General features: G+C 43.3%; 1 protein-coding gene across 7 annotated transcripts in view; it reads left to right on the top strand.

Moving 5' to 3' along the window:
- The first annotated feature begins 4,988 nt into the window (after nucleotides 1-4,988).
- The window catches only part of NAXD (NAD(P)HX dehydratase), a 35,045-nt gene continuing 17,201 nt past the window's right edge, over nucleotides 4,989-22,832 (top strand). For 3 of the 7 annotated variants that reach the window (XM_024578831.4, XM_045186607.3, XM_024578826.4), the window contains exons 1-5: nucleotides 5,140-5,271; nucleotides 8,472-8,622; nucleotides 13,205-13,250; nucleotides 13,905-13,993; nucleotides 17,462-17,570. In XM_024578831.4, the coding sequence (XP_024434599.2) occupies nucleotides 5,172-5,271; nucleotides 8,472-8,622; nucleotides 13,205-13,250; nucleotides 13,905-13,993; nucleotides 17,462-17,570 (495 nt within the window). In that variant the 5' untranslated portion in view covers nucleotides 5,140-5,171. The other 4 variants (XM_024578828.4, XM_024578829.4, XM_024578827.4 and 1 more) reach the window with 4 other exon arrangements.

The raw sequence follows: 22,832 nt of genomic DNA, 5'->3' as shown, positions 1-22,832 counted from the left end.
ACCCACTGACCCAGATGACCCACTGAAACGTAAATATTTCAACATCTCATTTAAAATATAAAAAAGGGTCCAGTCAAGATGGAGGCATAGATAGACATACTTCGCCTTCTTGCACATCCATAAGAAGGATCACAACTAATTTCAAAATGAAAGACCCAGAACTACCAGAAAATTGAACTGTATGGAAGTCCAACAACGAAGGATTTAAAGAAGCTATATTCATACAGACAGGTATGAGGGGCGGAGCCAGGGAGCCCTGGGGAGGACACAGTGTGGCAGCAGCGAGCCAGTGATGGTGAGGCAGCAGCAGCAGCCGACGGAACGGGAGGTCCCACATTCACGTGTGGTGGATTGAGGGGAACCCCATCCTGCAGAGTCCTCCCAGTCGCTGATGTAATAAGCTGGCCTGGACACAATCTGTCTGGGGGAAAACGGGCTGGCGATCCTCTCCAATGGAGAATGGGCCAAACCCTTCCTTGAAGCAGGTTTTATTGAGACCGGTATGTGTAGGGGTATACAGCATACATGCATAGCTCATCAATCAATGTCAAAAGGAACACAGATATCTGCCTCAGGTCAGGGTCTGTTAGATGTGGTGACTCCAAAGGGTCAGAAGGCATGGTTCATGAGATTAGGAGTTCACTCCCTTATGTTTTGAACTTAAACATCTGGTTTATATCAACAGGGCTATACAAAGCAAAGCCAGTTTCAAAGGATACAATGTATTCTTCAGTCCTGATTTCCAACCCTCAGTGTTAGTATGGGGTCATGCCTGCCTCCTGCATTCCCGGCTTTCTGGTCAAGTCTTACAGGCCGCTTCCAAGGCCTGGCTTGTGCAGGGCTACAGTTTCCGATAAAACACAAAGTGGTCCCCAACAATGGATAAAAATCAGGGTGGACACCTTGTGAGTGAGAGAGCTCAGCCCCTGGCCAATTTGTGCAGCCCAAGGTTTCAGCACCAGGAAAAAGAAAGCCTCATAACTTCTAGCTGTAAAAACCAGTGGGGGTTTAGGTAGTGGAAGAAACTTCCAGTTTCTCAAGAGAGGCTGGAAGTATGCAAACCCACCCACCCTGGGAACCACAACCAGGACAGCAGCTGGAGGGGTGCCAGTCACATATGGAAAGTGGGTTAAGTGACTGGAAACAGGGTGAGTACCAGGCAAGCCCCCAAAAGTCAACCAGCAGCAGCATTGTCCTCTCTTCAACCCCTCCCCAACACACGGAGGCACAAAGCGGTGAAGCAGGCTGCCCACCCTGGCGAATACCCAAGGCTCCACCCGATACAACTTGACAGGTGTGCTAAGACTGAGAGTCAAAGTGGCTCTACCTAGTACACAGACACAGGGAAGCCGTCAAATTGAGGAGATAAAGAAATATGGCCCAAATGAAGAAACAGAACAGAACCCCAGAAAAAGAACTAAGGGATGCAGAGATAGCCAACTTATCAGATGCAGAGTTCAAAACAGTAGTGATCAGAATGCTCAGAGAGCTCATTGAATACAAAGGGTACACTAAGTGAGGTAAAGAAAAATCCATAGAAACCAACAGTGAAGGGAAGGAAGCCAGGATTCATATCAACAATTTGGAACATAAAGAATAAACAAACAGTCAACCAGAACAAAATGAAGAAACAAGAATTGAAAAAAATGAGAAGAGTTTAAGAAGACTGTTCTCGTTTTTTTCAACTCTTGTTTCTCCAAAAGGGCCAACATCTGAATCATAGGGACACCAGAAGGAGAAGAGCAAGAACAAGAAATTGAAAACTTATTGTAAAAAATAATGAAAGAAAACTTCCCTAATTTGGCAAAGGAAGTAGACATACAAATCCAGGAAGCACAGAGAGTCCAAACAAGTTAGACCCAAAAAGGACCACACCAAGACATATCATAAGTAAAATGCCAAAGGTTAAAGATAAAGAGAGAATCTTAAAAGCAGCAAGAGAAAAGCAGAGAGTTACCTACAAAGGAGTTCCCATATCAGCTGATTGCTCAAAAGAAAATTTGCAGGGAAGAAGGGACTGGTAAGAAGTACTGTGTTTTTTGGACTATAAGACGCACTTTCCCCCCACCAAATTTGGGAGGAAAATGGGGATGCATCTTATAGTCCGAATGTAGCTTACCTGGCTCGCTGCAGGGGGCAAGGGGGTCAGGCAGCAGTGGAGCAGGGTCACAGGAGGCAGGAGTAGGGTCACCGCTGTAGGAAGCCGGAGGCGGCAGGAGTGGGGCAGTGCTGCGGGCCCTGGGCTGGGAGGAGGGGGTGTCCCGGCAGTGCGAAGCAAGGGAGGCAGGAGCAGAGTCCCGGCTGGGGCATACTATAGTGCTAGGGAGGAGGGTACAGGTGGTGCAGGCACATTAGGAGAAGCAAGCCTGTGGCACCCATATGTGCCTCCATCACATGACTGGTGTGTCTCCCACTAACATTAACGTAGGCAAATTCCACTGCAGGATCACCTGTCAATGTGGCCCTGCAGCTGTTGCAAAACTACAACTCCCATCATGCTTGGACAGGTTGTGATGATGGGAGCTGTAATTTGGCAACAGCTGCAGAGCCACACAGGTCGTGCAAAACTGCTGTCCCCATACAAGAGTGCTGCACAACCTGTGGCCCTCCAGCAGCAGATCCCCCCATAACAGCGTCAGCGGCGGGTCCCCCCACAACAGCGTCAGTGGCGGATCCCCCCATAGTAGTGTCAGCAACAGATCTCCCCATAACAGTGCGTCATCCACTGATGTTCTCAGCTACAGCGCCCCCATAACTATGAAGGACACAATGCTGATAGTTCTGTCATTACTGTATTTTGTTGTAGAAGGATACAATAGTGTACCGTAGCCTGCTGAATCTACTGTAATTGTGGAAAGCTGTCAAAGCAGAAAAGGATTTCTGCTTTAAAGGATGTTAGTAAATATTTTACCACATATTTTGCTTCAAATTTTTTTTCCCTATTTTCCTCCTTTAAAGCCTAGGTGCATCTTGTAGTCTGAAAAACATGGTATTCAAAGTCATGAAAGGCAAGGACCTATATCCAAGATTACTCTATCCAGCAAAGCTATAATTTAGAATGGAAGGACAGATAGAGTGCTTCTCAGATAAGGTCAAGTTAAAGGAGTTCATCATCACCAAGCCCTTATTATATGAAATGTTAAAGGGCCTTATTTAAGAAAAAGAAGATCAAAAATTATGAACAGTAAAATTACAACAAACTCATAACTATCAATAACTGAACCTAAAAAACAAAAATAAAAACTACGCAAACAACTAGAACAAGAACAGAATTACAGAAGTGGAGATCATGGAGGGTTATTAGTGTGGAAGGGGAGGGGAAGAATGGGGGGAAAAGGTTCAGAGAATAAGAAGCATAATAGGTAGGCACATAATAGACAGGGGGCGGTTAAGAATAGTATAGGAAATGGAGAAGCCAAAGTATTTATATGCACGACCCATGGACATGAACTAAGGGCGAGGATTGTTGGAGGGAAGGGGGATACCAGGCAGAGGGAGGCAAAGGGGGGAAATCGAGACAACTGTAATAGCATAATCAATAAGATATACTTAAAAATACAAAAAAAAATGTATACAAAGGTTATGTAATATAAAAATAAATAAAATAAATAAATAAAACAAAATTAAAATTAATCTACTTATATTAGTAATAATAACCTAGTAGCTAATAAATAAATAAAAATTCATGAACTTTTACTGAATAAAATAAAAATTCAGGAGTACATACAAGTGATAAATTAACAACCTGGTGGATACCACCTTACCAAGTGACTAAAGTTAAAAGTTATAGTCACCAAAAAAATGGTGCAAGCTGACATTGCTTATATAGAAGATCCCAAATATTTTTAAAAAGTCACTAATAAGTGAATTTGGCATGGTCAAAGAATACAATGTCAATGTATAAAAGACAATTGTATTGGGTTGGCCAAAAAGTCTGTATGTTTTTTTTCATAAAATAAAAGACACATTTTTCATTTTCCCAATAACTTTATTGATTTGGGTATTTTGAGTATGTTAGCTATCTCCCACATGGTATAACGTTGATTATTCTCAATTAATGTCTCGATTTGATTGCTATAACTTCAACTGGTCTACCCTACTGGGGATCATCGTCCAGCAAGAAATCTCCAGCACCAAACTTGGGAAACCACTTTTGACACCTTCTGACACATTCAATTAGTCATGGCACCTTCTCCACACACTGCACAGATCTTTTTTTGCATTTCAGTTCCATTTTTACCTTTCTTGAAATAATAAAGCATAATATGCTGAAAATGTTGCGTATTTCCTTCCATCTTCAATATTAAAATGGACACAAAAATTCACCTGTTTTGATAAGATTTTTAAAAATACACACTGATATGACAGCTGTCATAATACAATCTAACAAAATTGTTTTGAATGTAGTTAAAGACAACTAAGTGGCACTAGAGCCACCTTTTAGGAAAAAACCAAACTTTTTGGCCAACCCAGTATTTTCAAATATGAGCAGTATACAATTAAAAAATTTAAAATAACACAATAGCATCAAAAACATAATTTGGGTGTCTTGATAGCAATGTTCTAAATTAAGATTATGTGGTGATTACATGATTATACACATTTGCTAAAACTTATAGCACTGTACACTTAAAATTAGTGAATTTTATTGCTATGAAAATTATACCTCAATAAAGAGAGTGAGCACCTATCATGTGTCATGTTCTGGATGCTGAGCATACAACAGAGAAAAAGATAAAGCTTTTCCATTGGAGCTAACTTTCTAGACATCGTGTAAGTATGTTGCTGAAATGGTAAAATGCACTCCTTGTCAATTGGGCAGCTTTCTGCCTAAATTATTATTATGACCTTTGTCCAAAAAAGGAATAATAAAAACAACCCAGGCCCTAGACCATTAAGACGCATCGTGATTCCGTAATCTACCCTCCAGCACAACTCCAGTGGACCAAGAGGGACGAAAGCAGACGACCGCAGACCACAGCGAGCGGGAAGCCGGCTTCCGGCGGCAACGCCAAGACGGCCCGGATCCCGGAACTTCGTGCTGGGTCTTTGGCTCCCCCAGCCGCGCGGGGGCGCACGGAAGCCCGGATGTTCGCCAATGGCCGTGCTTCGTGGGTGGGTAACCTCCCGGGCCTGCTACCGCGGTAAGATCTGTTCGGGCCTTCCCGGGTATGGCCAGTCCGGCGGGGGTCGGGGCTGCGGTCGCGGGTGCAGCCGTGGTCACGCTTCTCTCCGCCGCGCTAGCGCTCTACGGGCCGCAGCTGGACGCAGGTACCGGGCCGCAGGCTACTCGTCGGGACGGGCAACGTCGCGGTGGGTCCGCGAGTCCGCGCACAGCCGTGTGCTGCGCCGGGCCTGTGCGCGGCGCCGGCGGCGCGGAGCTCGGGGCGCGGGTAGCCGAGGGTGGTCGAGGTGAGCGGCGGCGGCGGCCTGGCCGGGACTTTTAGGACTGCGGAGCTTTCAGGCCCGGCTTGGCGAGAGTAATTGCTAAAGAGTTTTTGGCTTCGTGCTTTTAAGCATGGCAGGTCCAAATGCTTTGAGGATTATTGAGGGTTTTTTTCAGCAAATGCACCTCACTTAATCACACCAGCATCAGAGGGGCCTCTGGGGGCCAATTTATTGAGACTTTTCATTGATAGCTGTTTGTATTAAATTCGTACACTATGATTAGTTGGCAAGATTTCTCTGAGTTTGAGTTCTCATTATTAGGTGTCGTAGATCCCTGACTTCTGTCCTAGCTTTAAGGCATGTCTCCGTTGACTTAAGCATTGCTGTCTTTGCTCCAAATTAGTTTTGGTTCATATTAATTTAAAGCACGTTTGGCACAAAGAAGCATCGGTATCACAGAACGTTGGCAAGTAAATCTATATGATTCTGTACTTGAACAACAATAAAATTTAAAAAAGAAAGAAAAAGAAAGAAAGAAAGAAAGAAAGAAATCTGTGTGATTCTCCAGACTTCCTCAGCCACATTTGTTTAAAACAAGCAAACAAAAACCAGACCGGTTTTCCCAGTTCCTCCAAAATCAGAATTGTTATGAAAACAAAGTTACTTAATAGGACAAATTTTAAATCACCTCTTGTCAAGGCCTTTTCTTCCTTCAGAACTTTGATGTTTATATTGAAGTATTTCTGTGGGTAAGTCCACATGGAGTATGTCAGTAAGCCAGCTGGAACAGATTCTCTGTGAAGTTTATGGAAATTTAATTGACCTTTTCTTTGGCCTTTTCTGCAACAGGTGCTCATCTTAGGTGAGTGGGACAGAACACTGGGGAACAGTGTGGATTTTACTTTGCGTGCATACCGTTCCAGTTAAAAAGTGAAAATGCTGTACTTCCCAACAGTGAAGTTTACCCCCTCCTAAGTGGTTTCAGGAGGCATTTGAGAAGGATTTGACTTGTGTTTTGGTTGGTGGGGTGAATATTTGGTTAAAGAAAAATGATTTCTTTTGCTTTAGTGAATATTTGGTTAAAGAAAAATGATTTCTTTTGCTTTAAAGTGGCAGCATTTTGGTAAAATGATGTCTTTTGCCCTAGCTTATTCTTTACTAACAGGCATCCTCACAGGTCTGTCTCTGGGCCTTAGTTTCCTTATTTGTAAAAAAAGGATAAACTGGCTACAAATGAAGAGAGTGAATCAAAATCCCCCCAATTCACCATTTATTGAATGTCTTATTCTGTGCCAGACTCTGTTTGAGGCAACTGAGGATGGGAGGTTCAACATGGAAACACATAGACTCTCCCTTGAAGCTCCAGGTGGGAGCTGTACCACATTCTGTGCAGGCAGAAGGTGGTGGGGCGGTCTTAGGGGTCTTTTGTGTGGGGTTAAGTGCCTAGTATTAAAGTGGTGGTATGTAATAAACCCAACATACAGGGAACCTAGAATAACCGAAGAACCCTTGAGTGACTGGTAAGTTTGGATTCTGCCTATCTTTACAATTTCTAACCTCTTTTTTTAAAGCAGCTGTAGTGTTCTGGGGAATTTGAAGGAGCGACCATTCTCTGGTATTCTTGTATATGTTCAAGTCTGAAACAATGCATGGCAAGCATTTTCATGACTGCATAGACCACAGGTGCAAACACAAGGCCCGTGGGCCGAATCTGGCCCTCTCCTTGTTTTATCCCACCCAGCACCTTGTTTCTGCCTGGCGGCAGCGCCGAGCCCTCAGTTAACAGTTAAGGAGTAGTTACCTTTATACAGTCCTAAAATTACATTCAGCCCTTTGAAGGCAACCGTGAGGCTGATGTGGTCCCCGGTGAAAATCAGTTTGACACCCCTGGCATAGACTGCTCATCAGCAGTCAGTGATGCCGTCATTAAATCTGCTAATAACAGCTCTGGTTCCTTTCAAGCAGCTTGTGAGGGAGCGCCAGGAAAGAGCATTTCATTGTAACTGTGCATGGCAAAGACTGCAGGCTGGGATTTGGGGTGCGGCTCGGCATTTGAGAAGTTGAAAATTTCCGTGCAAGGGGGGCAGAGAGTGAGAGTGGGGGTGCTCTGTTTAGCTCAAGACCTCTGCCGACTGGCTTTGAGTCACGGTGGGAAGCAGACCTGTCACAGGAGCAGAATATGGCTGATGAGGAAAGACCGTGGGAGGAGAGGATCAACCAGTTGTACTGATCCTTGCCTGTGCAAGTTGTGCCCTTTCTTGGCCAAAGGTTTACACTGATTCTGTTTTGAGTTTTAATCCTGTGTTGGTTTGTAAGGTGAAAAGTTTTGGGGTTGGCGGTAATTAATATTCTCTTTACATCTTGGGGTCTAAGCACTAAAAGTGTTAGGAAAAGTAAAGCTGTTTGACCATGTGGAGCTGAGCCCACTTCTGAACTTCACTTGAACTTGTGACCCATGTCTAGGTTTTCTCAGCTGCCGAGCTAATTGGAAGGACAGAAATACTGAGGGCCTTGTTTTCAAGGAAGGCCAATTAAAGTCAGCTATTTAGAGACAATTCAGAATGCCTTTGAACCCAATGTAAGGTATATGTTCTATATTTATAATGCCATTTCTAGGTTATTTAATTTGTGTCTAATTGAATGTTGGAAATGTGACTGGAAAATTAAATGGGGAACAACATGAATCTGTCAGACGTGAATATGACAGTGGAATGTAACAAATGAGAGATTGCTTTTTCAATTTAAGAGAAGAGACGTAATAAACTTAGAGGAAGGTTGAAATGAAATGTGTGTAGTTTATTAATAACACATTAAAAAAAACTTTCTGAGATTAGACTTCCAAAATGTCTGACACATTTAAAAAATACACTTGATATATACAACATGTGTTCATATTGTAATTTCTGAACATCATTTGCTTACAGAAATAAAATAGTGAAACCATTCGGCAAAAATCTGTAGCATTCATGTTGAGTCAACTTGGGGAAGTATGTTGGTTAATGGGCTATTTTGTCTAACTCTGTTTTTTATATATACCGATAGATATTTACCATTCTCAGGAATTTAATTTTCCTGTTTTTCAGTTTTAAAAAGAGCATTTTCACTGTATGAAGCACATTCGATGAAGGATATGGACAATACTTTTCAGTTGGTTAGAAATATTATACCTCCACTAACTACTAAGAAGCACAAAGGACAAGATGGAAGAATAGGCGTAGTTGGAGGCTGCCAAGAGTAAGTGACTTGGAAAATGTTAGTATTTAAACAGTTAATGTCTATTATCTGGCTGTCTACCTACACCTATCAGCCATCCATTCAACTGTCCATCTGTCTAGTTGTACCCCAGTAATCATTTCCACATGTAGTGTGATACTATGATGCTTTCAGTGATGAACTTTAAGATGGAATAGGGGAAAATTCTAAGGGACTGTGATTGAGCTGTTCACTGGTGTGTGTTATTGCAGACGTTTTGCCTGTAGTTGGGGGGTGAGACTATTTTTTCTTACCTTATACTTTTCTATACTGACCAGACTCGTATCATAAGCATGTATTACTTTTGCAATCAAAGTAAAAACACTCAGCATCTGCTTCACTTACTTTGTTAATTTGAAGATATTCCTGGAAGTCATTTATGAAATTGGATAGATCCTAGCTTTTTTTAAGGGCTGTTCTCTCCTCTGGTTTTATATATTTTGCTGCTGTGTTGTTTAACACATAAAGATTCATAATTTGTCCACACTTGTAAATACGTATTGCCTTTGACTTAAATTTGACCTTGGTTAGTATTTCTGTTTCTGCTTACATTCTGTGTGCTGTTTGCTTGGCCCTATGTTTTTAACAGTTTATTATGTAGTTAGATGTACTTATAAATAATATGTAACTAGATTTTATTTCTTTACCCACTATGGTGGCAACTACTCTTTTTAATAAGGGAAGTAAACCTGTTAAAATTTAGAATTTACCTGATGTGCCTCTGAGTAAAAGGCACTAAAGAGTAAAAAAAAATATTTCTCTTTATTTTACATTGTGTTTCCATGTTGATTCATACAGTCTGATTCTTTTTTTTTAAATATATTTTATTGATTATGCTATTACATTTGTCCCATTTTTTTCTCCCCTTTATTCCCTTCCACCCTGCACACCCCTACCCTCCGGCATTCCCTCACCTTAGTTCCTCTCCATGGGTCATATTGGCTTCTCCATTTCTCATACTATTCTTAATCTCCCCCCGTCTATTTTGTACCTACCATTTATGCTTCTTATTCCCTGTACCCTTCTCCTGTTCTCCCCCTCCCCCACTGATAACCCTCCAGTTGATCTCCATTTCCATAATTCTCTTGCTGTTCTAATTGTTTGCTTAGTTTGTTTTTGTTTTGGGGTTCAGTTGTTGGTAGTTGTGAGTTTGTTGTCATTTTACTGTTCATAGTTTTTGATCATCTTCAATTTCTTAGATAAGTCCCTTTAACATTTTTTCTAATAAGAGCTTGGTGATGAACTCTTTTATCTTGTCCTTATCTGGGAAGTACTTTATCTGCCTTTCCATTCTAAATCATAGCTTTGCTGGATAGAGTAATCTTAGATGTAGGTCCTTGCCTTTCATGACTTGGAATACTTCTTTCCAGCCCCTTCTTGCCTGCAAGGTCTCTTTTGAGAAATCAGCTGACGGTCTTATGGGAACTCCTTTGTAGGTAACTGTCTCCTTTTCTCTTGCTGCTTCTAAGATTCTCTCCTTCTGTTTCATCTTGGGGAATGTAATTATGATGTGCCTTGGTGTGTTCCTCCTTGGGTCCAACTTCTTTGGGACTCTCTGAGCTTCCTGGACTTCCTGGAAGTCTATTTCCTTTGCCAGATTAGGGAAGTTCTCCTTCCTTATTTGTTCAGATAAGTGTTCAATTTCTTGCTCTTCCTCTTCTTCTTCTGGCACCCCTGTGATTCGAATGTTGGAACATTTAAAGATGTTCTGGAGGTTCCTAAGCCTCTCCTCATTTTTTTGAATTCTTGTTTCTTCATTCTTTTCTGGTTGAATGTTTCTTTCTTCCTTCTGGTCCACACCATTGATCTGAGTCCCAGTTTCCTTCCCATCACTGTTGGTTCCCTGTACATTTTTCTTTATTTCACTTTTCATAGCCTTCATTTTTTCCCTCTATTTTGCGACCATATTCAACCAATCTGTGAGCATCCTGATTACCAGTGTTTTTAACTCTGCATCTGATATGTTGGTTATCTCTTCATCACTTAGTTCTGTTTTTGGAGCTTTGATCTGTTCTTTCATTTGGGACATATTTTTTTTGTCTTGGTGAGCCTGTTACATAGTAAGTGGCAGAGCCTTAGATATTCCCCAGGGCAGGGCAACCCATGTTGTTGGGTTGTGGTGCTGTATGCAGGGGAGAGGTTGGAGAGGGAACAGTGCTGCTTCCTCGGCTCTCTGCTGGCTTTCAGTCACTTCCCCCGCTACCCACAAGCAAATTGGGCCCTTCTGATGCTGATTCCTGGGCGGGTGGGTTTGTGTACATTCTAGGACCCCGTGGGTCTCTCCAGCAAATTCTCCCGTGAGGCTGGGAATTTGTACTGCTGCCGCAACTCCCACAGGTTTTTTTCAGTCAGAGATTTTGAGGCTTTTATTTCCCCGCGCTGGAACCCTGAGTTGTGTGGTCTGTCTCACTCCCCAGTTGTTCCTCCCAGTTTATGCACATGCAAATGTGGGACCACCTAGCCAGCTACCACCTTGCCACAAGTCTTCTCTGCCCCAGCTGCCTGTGTCCGCCCCTCCTACCAGTCTGGATGAATGTTTCTTCTTTAACTGTTTGGTTGTCAGACTTCCATATAGTTCTGTTTTCTGTCAGTTCTGGTTATTTTTTGTTTTTACATTTGTTGTTGTCCTTCTTTTGCTTGTGCGAGGAGACAAGGTGTATCTACCTGTGCCTCCATCTTGGCCAGAAGTCCTATAGTCTGATTCTTTATAAGTGGGTAAGTGGATATATGGTATTCATTGTACAGATGGGCAATAATTTATTTAACCAAGTCCCTATTGATAGGCAATTGGTTAACTCTATTCTTTTTTTCAATTGACAATATATCTGTAGACATCCCTTTATATATATTTCCTTGCATACCCATCTGGTTGAAATTGAGGGATCAATTCCTGTAAGAATTTTATTTTATTTTATTTATTTATTTTTAGAGAGAGGGGAAGGGAGGGAGAAAGAGAGGGAGAGGAAACAGTGTGTGGTTGTCTCGCTCGTGTCCCCTATTAGGGAGCGGTCCCACAGCCCAGGCATGTGCGCTTGCTGACTGGGAATCGAGCCAGCGACCCTGTAGTTCACGGGCCGGCACTCATTCCCCTGAGCCACACCAGCCAGGGCAAATTCCTGGAAGAATTTTTACTGGAGCAGAGTACATAGACATTTTTAATGTTGATAAGTGTTCTTCCTCCAAAATTGCACTATTGTGTGCTGCCTTCAACAAGCACCTGTTCCCCTGGCAGCCTTTGCTCTTGAGTAGGCAAGCTGTTTTTTGTTATTTTAGTGTATTTCTTTTGGTAGTGAAGCTTGTGTTCATGTTGCGGGGTGAGTGTGTGTGTGTGTGTGTGTGTGTGTGTGTGTGTGTGTGAGAGATGCCCTGTCCTTCAGCGTTTCTGGCACGTTGACCCTGTTCTGCAGGACAGTGTTGTGTGTGCAGAGTGCACTCTGCATTTTTCCCAACTTGTTTTTCCTGGGATAGAAAAACTTCACTGCTTGGAATTGATGTAAAAGTTGCAGTCACCATCTGATGCTAATTTCAAGGGTTTTCCTTTCTGTGTTTAAAAGCAGAGTTACAAGCAATCTGGAACAATAGGATAGAAGCTAGAGGGAGTAGTGAGAGTCTCCTCTTGTTTGGCCTGCGAGCCCCTGTGTGGCCCTACATCAAGGTGACCATCGCCTGTGCTTACTGTTGCTCTCAGACAGCTGACCCTGCTCCTCAGGCACTGGCTAGTGCTGGGTGCTCTGGCTTGTGATTGATCCTTAATCAAGCACCCACTCTCCTGGCAGATGCCTTCAGTAAATTCACACTGTCTTCTTAAACTGTCAGTTTTTGGTTTTTTTCCCCTAACATAACATTCCCACCCACCTTCCTTGCTAACAAAGCCTTAGATTTGTTGAGCTGCTTTTGCATTTTATTTTACTTGCAGTTTTGTGTATCTCTGATACTTTTTATATCTGTGTATTATCATAAGATAAGAGAGGTATCATCATAATATTGTTATTTCATCCAGTGTACTTATATTCTTTAATAGGTTTAAAAAGTTTCCCCACATAGTTATTGTTTTATAAAGTTAATTTCTAGCTGCTTTATTGTTTTGCCAATATTGTAAAAGCTATCATATTTTCTAATCTAGTATTCTTAGTGTAGAAAAATGCTATTTTTATCTTTTTTTTTTTTTTTCGGTTGATAGGAATTTGGCAATGTTGCCGAACGATTTCATACTAGGAGATTACTCTTTAACAACTTTATTGCGGTCTAGTTGATACAAAATTTGATAAGTTTGACATATATATGAACCCCTAAAACTATCACCTCAAACCTTCAGTTTGAACATACCCATTAGAGGGAGATCACAGTCACAGAAAGCCAGAGTTTGCCTCTCTTGACATAGTACAAAGGTCTTAGGTGAAAGGCTGACTTTTCTGGTTTTGACCCATGTTTATTGAACATTTACTGAGCACTTACTAAGGGCTTGGCCCTGGGCTGGGTGATTGATGTCTGTATAGTTTGTTGATAAACCTGGTGTGCTTTTCTCGTTCTCAGAAGTGTTTGACTGTAAGTATCTTCTTTCTAGGTACACTGGAGCCCCTTATTTTGCAGCAATTTCAGCTCTCAAAGTGGTATGTTTACTTATATCTTTTTTATTAGGAAGATTTGGATTACTTAAATATGATTAAAGCATATGTTTTCCCATAGAAATCTACATAACATTTTCAGGTAATTGTGGGTAAGAGGGACATCTTTAAATGTACCCTGACCTCTTATGCAGTAATAAAATAACTTGAAACTTACTTCTTTTAGAAATAAAGTTTTATTAGGATTGTACTTTACTAAAATGATCCTGGGATGCCTTTTCAGGCCTAGCTTAGGTAGTTGACATCTTTTGACTTTGGCAGTTGCTCATGATTTTTGATCAAGACCTGACCACCCATGTAGCACAGTTAATGTGACATGTGCTCAGCTCCATGGCCCCATTGCTTCCCGTGAGCCTCATAGGTGATGCAGCCTGAGCTGGTCTGGGTTGACCTGGCTCTTGAGTAGCAGCGAAAGTCTGTATTTATTTCCGGCCTTTTCTTAGGTTACATCTTCTCTTAAGCCTCCTAGCTATAGTTTAACTGCTGCAGTTGGATATTTTTCTTTACGGATGGTACTGTATAATTCAAATGGTTGAACACCACGTGTCCTATGGTGAGTGAGTGGCTCTCGCTGAAACCGCTTTGGGTGTCTTTTGAGCATGTCCCACATTAAGTAAGCCTCTTGTACTTATTTCTCAGGGTGCAGATTTATCCCACGTGTTCTGTACCCGGGAGGCCGCACCTGTGATCAAGTCCTACAGTCCGGAGCTGATTGTTCACCCGGTTCTGTGAGTTGGGCTGCACGTGGGGTGCTTTACTTGCAACCATTCTCCTTGGTCATGTGGTGCCTTTACACTGACTTTCTAACTGACTCTCTAAGAGCCTCTGTTAAGTCGCTGCTGTACTGAATTGGCAGGTAGATTGTTTCACAGGAAAGAAGAAAACTGTAAAATGAGCCCATTGTCTGTGGTTAGGAGAAGACAGACAGTCATGTGTGACAGCGTGGAATAAGATCTGAATACCAGGGTGATGTGCCCAGGGCTAGCGCCTGTGGGCTGTCAAAAATGTCTGGAGGTTCCTAGGCCCAGGAGAGGTCTATGGGCCTGCCTGTGGGCAGTGCACATTGGCCGGAATGAGGGGCTTATCGGATAGTAACAAAACTGTTCACTCGTTCAGCAGATCTTCTGTGCAGGTCCTGTCCCGGGTTCCACAGGGAGATCATCGAACCGAGCAGACAGAAACGCCTACCTCTGTGCCCCAGATCATCCTGCGATGATGAAACTGCTTTCTTTTGGTGCTGTCCAGCACTGTGGCTGCTGAGCACTTAAAATGTGGCCAGTAGGAGTCAGGAACGGAGTTTTTACTTGAATTTTAATTAAATTTAAAAGCCACATGTTGCTAGTATCTATTGGGCAACACAACTCTGGAGACGGACAGATGGAAGATAATAGTGTGTCAGGGGATGATAAGCACCATGGTTAGATGGGAGCAGGGGAGGGACGGAATGCTGGCTGTGCGTGTGGTGCGTGTGCCGTGTGTGTGCAGTCTTAATAGGGTGTCTTGGGCAGTGATACAGCAAGGGGCATTCAAATAAAGGCTTGAAGATGGTGAGGGAGTGAGTTCTGCAGACATCGGACGTGGGAGGAGGCCCTTCCATACACAGGAAGAGCTGGCCCAAGAGCTCAAGCTGCAGGTATGTTGGGGAGCACTTGGTTGCTCAGGATGGGTTGGAGTGACGAGAGGTTCCTAGCCAGGCTTTGCAGGTTATGGGGGTCATTGTAAGGCTTTTGTCTTTCACATAAATGAGAAAGAGGCTGCTGGAGCATTTGAGCAGAGGGATAGGACTGTTTTTGTTTCAAAAGGCTCATCTGGCCACTGTGTTGAGAATAAGCTTTTGGAGCCCAGGGCGGAAGCAGAGGTCCCACTAGGAAGCTTGTTAGGATCCTGGTGATTACATGATGGGATGGAAACAGGAAACATGATGGGATGGGTCAGGTCCTGGGGACCTTTGAAAAGTACAGCCCCAAAGCTGCTGACTGGTGGTATATGGAAAAGGAGAGACTCGGGAATGTCACCCATGATTTGGGCTGAGCAAGTTGTCATTTAATGATGTTGGGAAACTAGGGATGGAGGTGATGGTCAGGATTTGGGTTTTGGACATGTTTTTAATTATCTGTTAGATGTCCAAGTGTCGGACAGGAGTGGGGCAGTCAGGGAATGTGTAATTCTGGGAGCTGTTAATGTGCAGACGGATTTTAAAGCCAGGAGCCAAAGAAGAGGCCACACAGGAGTGCATGCAGGCAAGGAGTACCTCTTTGGAAGCAGGTGGTGAGGCGGTGGAAGAGGAGGGGTGTCGTGGAGTCGAGTGAAGAACTGTTTACAGACTGTTCTGGAAGGGCCTGTGTCCCTGTAGCCAGAGATGAGGACTGAGATGGGTGGTTGGAAATCACGGTGTAGGGTCATCGGTGACTTTGACAAGGGCAACTTGTGGGGGACAAAGCCTTACGGAGTGGGTTCTAGGAGTCTAAGAATAACAAGATGATGAACAGGAAAGTTGTGAAAAAAACAACAAAATTCTATGCAGCTGTCAGGTCTTGTTCTACAGGAGGGCACTGTTAATGCTTTAAAGGGGCCAGTCTCACGAGTCCCGTAGGTGACCCCCCAGTGTCTGATGTGTGTGGCGGTCCGCAAGTGTGTCAAGTCTACACTGTTACTTCCACTCCTGTGTGATGGAATCAGCTGGCCAAGGCAATTTTGAAATTAGCCATAATGTCTTATCCTAATGTGTTTACAGTTTTTTCATGAGCCTTGTTTGTTTGTTTTTTTTTTTAAGGAGGAAAAAGTGTTGCACATTTATAGCTATATACTCTGTGTTATTGACTCTATTTCTGATGGGAAGAAAGTTCTATGATGACTTAGCTTTGATAAGACCCAAGTCCTCCGCTGACCTTTGCAGATTTTATAGACCCACATGGACCACATGAGTAAATTGCTAAGGCCCCTCTCAGGGCCTTGGAAGGGGCCCAGCAAGTGGAGGTTCTAATGCTTGAGTTTTGTCACCGTGAATAGGCCTCTGCTTCTCTCACATCATTCCCTTACTGGTATTCTGTTCAGCCAGACTGGTCTTTTGCCATTTGCCATAAGTGAGCACTTTTCCACCTCATTTCCTGCCCATGCCACTCGTCCTTTACCTTGTTTGCTTATTCCCAGAGGGTATGGCTTCCCCTTCTAGCCTTTCCAGTAGAGGTGGCTTTTCCTTTGTACCCCTCACGTACCGCTGGGACTAGAGGTGGGATGTGCATACTCCTTGTTCCTCGTCGCTCCTCTCAGACCATTGCCCCTCCCTCATTGCTAAAACCTCCAGCACCTTCGAACGCACACTGTTAGACTATGGTACCCACTTCTCCTCCTCATGGCAGCTATGTCAGGTCCCTGGATCATTCCTTGAATATTTAATGTCTGGCTCAGCATCTCCACCAGTGCTGTCATTAATTAACTATTTGTAATGTGTGTAACTGCTTTATTGAGATATAACTTACTATAAAATGCACTCATTTTAATTGTATGGTGACTTTCGGTGCATGTACCAAAGTGTTACTATAACGACAATCTAATTTTAGAAACTTCCATCACTCCAAAAAGAAACCCCCCACCCATTACCAGCCCTAGCCAGACGCAACCTAATCTTCCTGTCTATGTAGATTTGCCTTTTCTGAACATTTCATATGAATGAAATCACATGTGGTCCTTTGTGTCTGCCTTCTTTCACTCAGCATAATGTTTTTGAGCTTCATTCTCATTGTAGCATATATCCATATTCCATTCTTTTTCTTAAAAATAATAAACTTATACCCCTTTTACCCATTGCTGCCATCCTGCTCCCCACTCCCCTTCTTCGCCTCCTCTGGTAACCATCAATCTGTTCTCTGTATTTATGAGCTATTTTTTTTTTTTTTAGATTTTACATATAACAAGGATCATACGATATTTGTCTTTGACTCATTTCACTTAGCGTAATGCCCTGGAAGGCAGTTCAGTGTTGAAAGCTAAGCATCTATGTTGGGGTGTTAAAAGATGAACCATTCTACAAGGAAGACCAAGGAGAGGTGCTGTCCAAGTGTAGGGTGGGGTTCTGACTTGGATCCTGGATCAGGAAAAGGACATTGTGGGGGAACCTGGGAAAATCTGTGGTTTCATTAATAAACAAATAAGTGAAATTTTAAGTAAACCGACCTGCCCTTCTTTTCCTTCTTTAGCGACAGCCCTGATGCTGTTCATGAAGTGGAAAAGTGGTTGCCCCGACTGCATGCCTTGGTTGTAGGCCCTGGCTTAGGCAGAGATGATGCCCTTCTCGAAAATGTCAAGGTAATGTGTGGGCTTATTAAACAAACCTGTCCTGATAGACTGGATGCTTAGATCTCAGGAATTCAGAACAGAAACATTTTTCTTAAATTTCTGCTGTTCAGTGTTTTGAGTGCCTTATCATGGAATAATTAAGATGGATAACATTTGGTTTGGGGGACAGAGGAGGATTTAGGCATAATGGTGGTGGTGAACTTAAAACAAAACTGGACCGAAAGAATCTCTTCCTGACTCTTGGAGCACTGACTTTTTCATACTGTAGCGGGAGGAAGTCACTGTGGAATCACTCCGATGTTTCATGGGGTCACCCTGACGTTTCTGTGTTTTACACATGAGGTGTTGGGAAGTCCCGGTATCCAGACTGAGCAGTGTTAGCACTGGACAGGGTTTGAGGTCAGGTTTGAGTTCACCTTCCAGCACTCTTCCTTTCCTGCTGGGGACTCTGGCAGCTTGCTCAGCCTTGCAGGCCTTGTGCCTTCCCTCTAAAGGGGTGATTGGGACCCCAGGAGTTACTGACAGCCACATTTTATAAAGTGCACTGCACAGTGCCAGGTTAGGCACAGTACACGATGCAGCAGAGACAGTTGAAGTCACTGTCACGGATGTCCAGAGTAGGAGAGGGTATTTCTGAGAGTTAATCTACCACATACTTCTGTTGTAAGTTGTAAATTTAGATAAAAACACAAAAGCTATCTGTTGGTTCTAGCTTTGTGTTTTTAGCTGGGTCCTCTTGAAAGCTCTGTTAGTCTAATTTTTTAAGCTGGTGGTTTTCCAACATTCTTGATGTTCTTTTTGGGTCTAGAAAACTCTGGACCTCAGGCTCCATTGGCCAGTTGATTTGAAGCTTTGACCTCTGTTCTGTTCCCTAATGTCCTCAGATAAAATCTGCATATGTGCACAGCCTAGCCAGGCGCCTGGTGTCACAGAGTGGCCACGAGACCCAGTTACACATATATACACACATATACATCTATATATACATACACACACACGTGTGTGTGTGGTCTGTCCAGAAGGTTTCCAGCCATGTAATATGAAAATTAGAGGCATTTATTGAAGAAGATACAAGAAACATTGTACACAGGACAATGACGCCTCAGTCTCCTTCAAAGTAGGCACCTTGGGACCGCACACAGTTCTCCCAGTGTGCGGTTCCACTGCCCCATTGTATTTTCCTGAATCTCCTCGAGGGTCTGAAATCTCTTCCATTTCAAAGGTGGTTTTAGTTTTGGGAAAAGCCAGAAGTTGTAGGGCACCAAATGCCAAATCTGGGCTGTAGGGGGGCTGAGTCACCTGGGTGATCTGATTTGCCAAAAACTCTGCATGAGATGTGATGCGTGAGAGGGTGCGTTGTCTTGATGAAGCTGCCAAGCACCAGTTGCCCATAGCTGTGGCCTTCTGAATCATCCGAATAGTTTCTGCAGAGGAATGTTCAAGCTTAATGCAAAATTTGATGCAGACTCATTGCTCTACTCACTCAGTCATTTGAATGTGATGGCCACACAGTACACAGTGCTCTCGCACTGGCCTCTACCACCCCCACTGACAAGTCCAGCAAAGTTGTCATTGTTCATGCATGCACATTCTAGTCCACTGTCCTTGGCTGCCAGGTTACATCTATGTCACGTGAACCATTCTTGTTATAGTAACAATGGCTGGACTTTCTCTGGGCAGAGCTTGTGTGTGAGATGGTGCTGTAACCTGAGGATGTCGGCAGTGACTCCAAATCAAGGAGTATGCCTGATGTCCTCAGATGGTGCCTGGCCATGAGCCCACTAAAGGATTCAAGGTCCTACTATACATGATTTAGCATTCTCATCATCATTAACCAAGAGGGACTATTTTTGGCTTAGTTTTTACATTTTGAACTAAATTCAACAGAGTGAAAGGAGGGTACAGATAGCTGTGTGTTAGTTGTACTTTCTTGGCAATCTGATGGGCAGAGAACATTTTTAAAAGGTGGGAAGTGTATTTGCTTTACCAGAATTTAGTGAGAACATGGGTTTTAAGTATACCTCCCGTGACAAATCTTCCAGTTCAGCTTTTGAGGTGGAAGTTGGGGTTTGAAATTTCACTTTCTGTGAATAATCACTGATGAGAAACAGCCATGACAAATGACAGGTGACTGGGGTGAATGGAATTGAGCAATAAATTTGTTTTTTACTTTAAAATTGATAGTAGATACATTTTACTGCCTCTTTCAAAAGGGTTGATTAAAATGTGTGTATCCTCTGGAGTACGTTTTGCTAAGTGAAATACGCCAGATGCAGAAAGACATACTGCATGATCTCACTTCTGTGTGCAGTCAGAATAGTCCAGCTCACAGAAGCAGAGGGTGAAAAGATGGCTGCCAGGACTGGGCTTCAGGGGACGGGGAGGTGTTGGTGAAGGTGTCCGCATTTTCAGTTAGGGTGAGTAAGTTCGGATGTAGAGCCTGATGACTAGAGACAGTGCTGTATTGTTTGTTGAAATTTGCTAAGAGGCAGGTAGATCTTAAGTGTTCTCACCTGTTGAGCTGATAGGTATAATAGCTTGATTGTGGTGATTATTTCACTGTACATATATACAAAACATCAGCTTGTACACCTTGAACTTATACAATGATTTATCAACTGTAGTTCAGTACAGTTGGAAAAAACCAAACATATCCTGAATTATTCCTGGGAAGGGGACGGGGGATACCTGTTCCTACTTCTCTCCTATGTCTCTCACTCTACTTTGCATTTTAAAGTTTTTCATTCAATGAAAATTCTCCAAACAGCCCTGGCTGGTGTGGCTCAGTGGATTGAGCACTAGCCTGTGAGCAAAACGGTTGCCAGTTCAATTCCCAGTCAGGGCACATGCCTGGGTTGCAGGCCAGGTTCCCAGTAGGGGGTGCTTGAGAAGCAACCACACATTGGTGGTTTTCTCTCTCTTTCTCACTCCCTTCTCCTCTCTCTAAAAATAAGTAAATAAAATCTTTTTAAAAAAGAGAAAAGAAAATTATCCAAACAAAGAAAAGGAGCCCACTGGCTAGAACTGGAAGCCAGCCCAGGGTCTGTGGGGTGCTGGGCTATTGAGTGGCTCTGAACAGAATGCCTTGTGCTTCACTGGGCTCTGGAATGAGGAGCTGTGATAATAGACGCCTGGCATGGGAGGGGCAGCTATTCACTCGTATGACAAGGAGTTTGCCAAGAGATCAGAAGAGATTAATGAGCCAGCAGTTGTGCCTTCAGGATAAATAATCTGAGAGGCTGTCAGATATAACTTAAAAGTAGCTGTAGATGACACGTTATGCAAAGTAGAGGATTTAATTTAGGATTTTCTTGGTTCTAAGCCACCTGGTATTAGCATGGGTTGTGCAAGTTTGTGGGGTAGCACCGTTCAGATCTTTGAAAGTCTTAACCTTGCTGAAAAGCAGGACTTAATCATGGTTGAGAAGTGCTAGACCCTTTGGTTTTTTCGAGTAGGAGACCTCTCCTGTGGAATTTCCATGTATAAACAACAAATCTGCAATGCACTTTGTGTCCTGAGTTAGTGGTGCTCTGCATGGTAGGGGCTCAGCACAGGTCAAGGGAGGTCTGGCAGTGCCTCTTTGCTGGATGGTTTGTCTTTGCAGAGCGAGGCAAATTGAGGGTTCCTGCCAGAATGGAGCCAGAGTGTTCCCCCAAAGAGCCTTGTGATGTTGACATTCTTGACCTTTTGTTGACCTGCCAATAAACCTTTGGCCCCAGTGGTCATGACAGAATGGAGCTCATGACACACCCTCTGGTCTCCTCTTTTAACCTCATCCTTAAATGCCTTACTGTTGTTGATTCTGCAATTGTGGTGTTTCCTATGTGGTGTGGAGACTTTCACGACTTGCTGGTGTTTTTAGGTTTGATTTCTGGTGCTTCCTCAGTAGAGCCTGTTAGGCTGTAGGCTGACCGCCATCTGCTGGTGTAATCACACAATGAAGACGTCTGTGACCAGGAAGAGACCCACACCTGGCACCATGACCTCAGACTTCCAGCCTCCAGAACTATGAGCAATAAATTTCTGTTGGATAGAAGCCACATGTCTGTGGTATTTTGCTATAGCAGCCTGCATAGCCCAAGACAGCACAGTTTGCCCATGATTTGCTTCAGGCCATTTGTTAGGGTGTTTTCTGAACAAAACATGGACTGTGTGCTCCCTGTTGACAGCTGTGATCTGCAGGCCACATGCTTGGGGCTTGCCAGCCTGTTCTTCCTTGTGTGAGATTCCTGCCAGGCCCTGCCCACCATTCCTGACTGTCCTGCCCACGTGAGCCATGTCCAGATGTGTTCAACCCTGACGAGTTCCCATGCAGGGCATTTGTCCCTTTATCCTGAACCAAGGACTCCCCTGTATTTCTGAGCACTTGCCACACAAGTGATTCATTCCTCAGTGAAAGATTTAATGCATGGAAAATTTAAGATCAGTAATTAGAAATAAAGAACTTATTTTTTAAACAGCTGCTTAAGTGAGTGGGAAATATGCATGAATTTCACCAGAATTCCACATAAGCATTTTTTCTCCCTTAGGACAAATGTGTGCACTAGGGCTACATAGAGCACTGGCCTGGGGGTGGGGGGCCTGAGACAGGCTGTGCAGCTTTATTGACCTTGGGTTTCTGTTTTCATTATCATGTTCTACTTACTGAATTATTGAGCTTAGTAGAATCTGTGATTCATATACTAATACTGTGTATGTTTTGTGTGCCAGGTACTTTTCTGAGTACTTTATATTACTAAGCCCATTTAGTTCTCACAGCAACCCTCTAGGTAGGTATTAGCATTATTTCCACTTTACAAATGTGGAAACTGATACAGAGAGATGATGTCTGGTGCAAGTATCATATGCCCACAGTCATCCAGGTAGGACTAGTGAGTGGTATTTATGTCCAGAACGTCCAGTGCCAGAATTGATACTCTTGATACGTAAGCTTTGAGGAGTAAATGAGATTGTGTATGTAAAAGCATCTTCAGGGGGCTGTGAAAGTAAATAGAAGTGTTTGTTTTAATTCTGCTGCTGTGTGCTCTGTGCTGTGTATGGCCCTGAGGACCCAAAACCCCAGCACTGGCAGGAGTATAATAAAGAATTGGCTGGTCTTTGTCCCTTTTCCTAGGAGGGAGCCTCTAAATGCTTGGAATTTTTTGAGTGACAGAAATGGCTCTTATTTAAGGTGGGCCTCTTAGACCACACCTGAGTTTATGCTAAAGAGTTGACTCTGGGCCTTTACACCAGGAATTTGAGATTAGAGTTGTTGCTACCTCCAGGGCGGGG

This window comes from Desmodus rotundus, chromosome 13 (assembly GCF_022682495.2).
Source record: "Desmodus rotundus isolate HL8 chromosome 13, HLdesRot8A.1, whole genome shotgun sequence".
In the NCBI taxonomy this organism is placed as follows: domain Eukaryota; kingdom Metazoa; phylum Chordata; class Mammalia; order Chiroptera; family Phyllostomidae; genus Desmodus; species Desmodus rotundus.
This window is presented reverse-complemented; position numbering and strand designations above follow the sequence as displayed.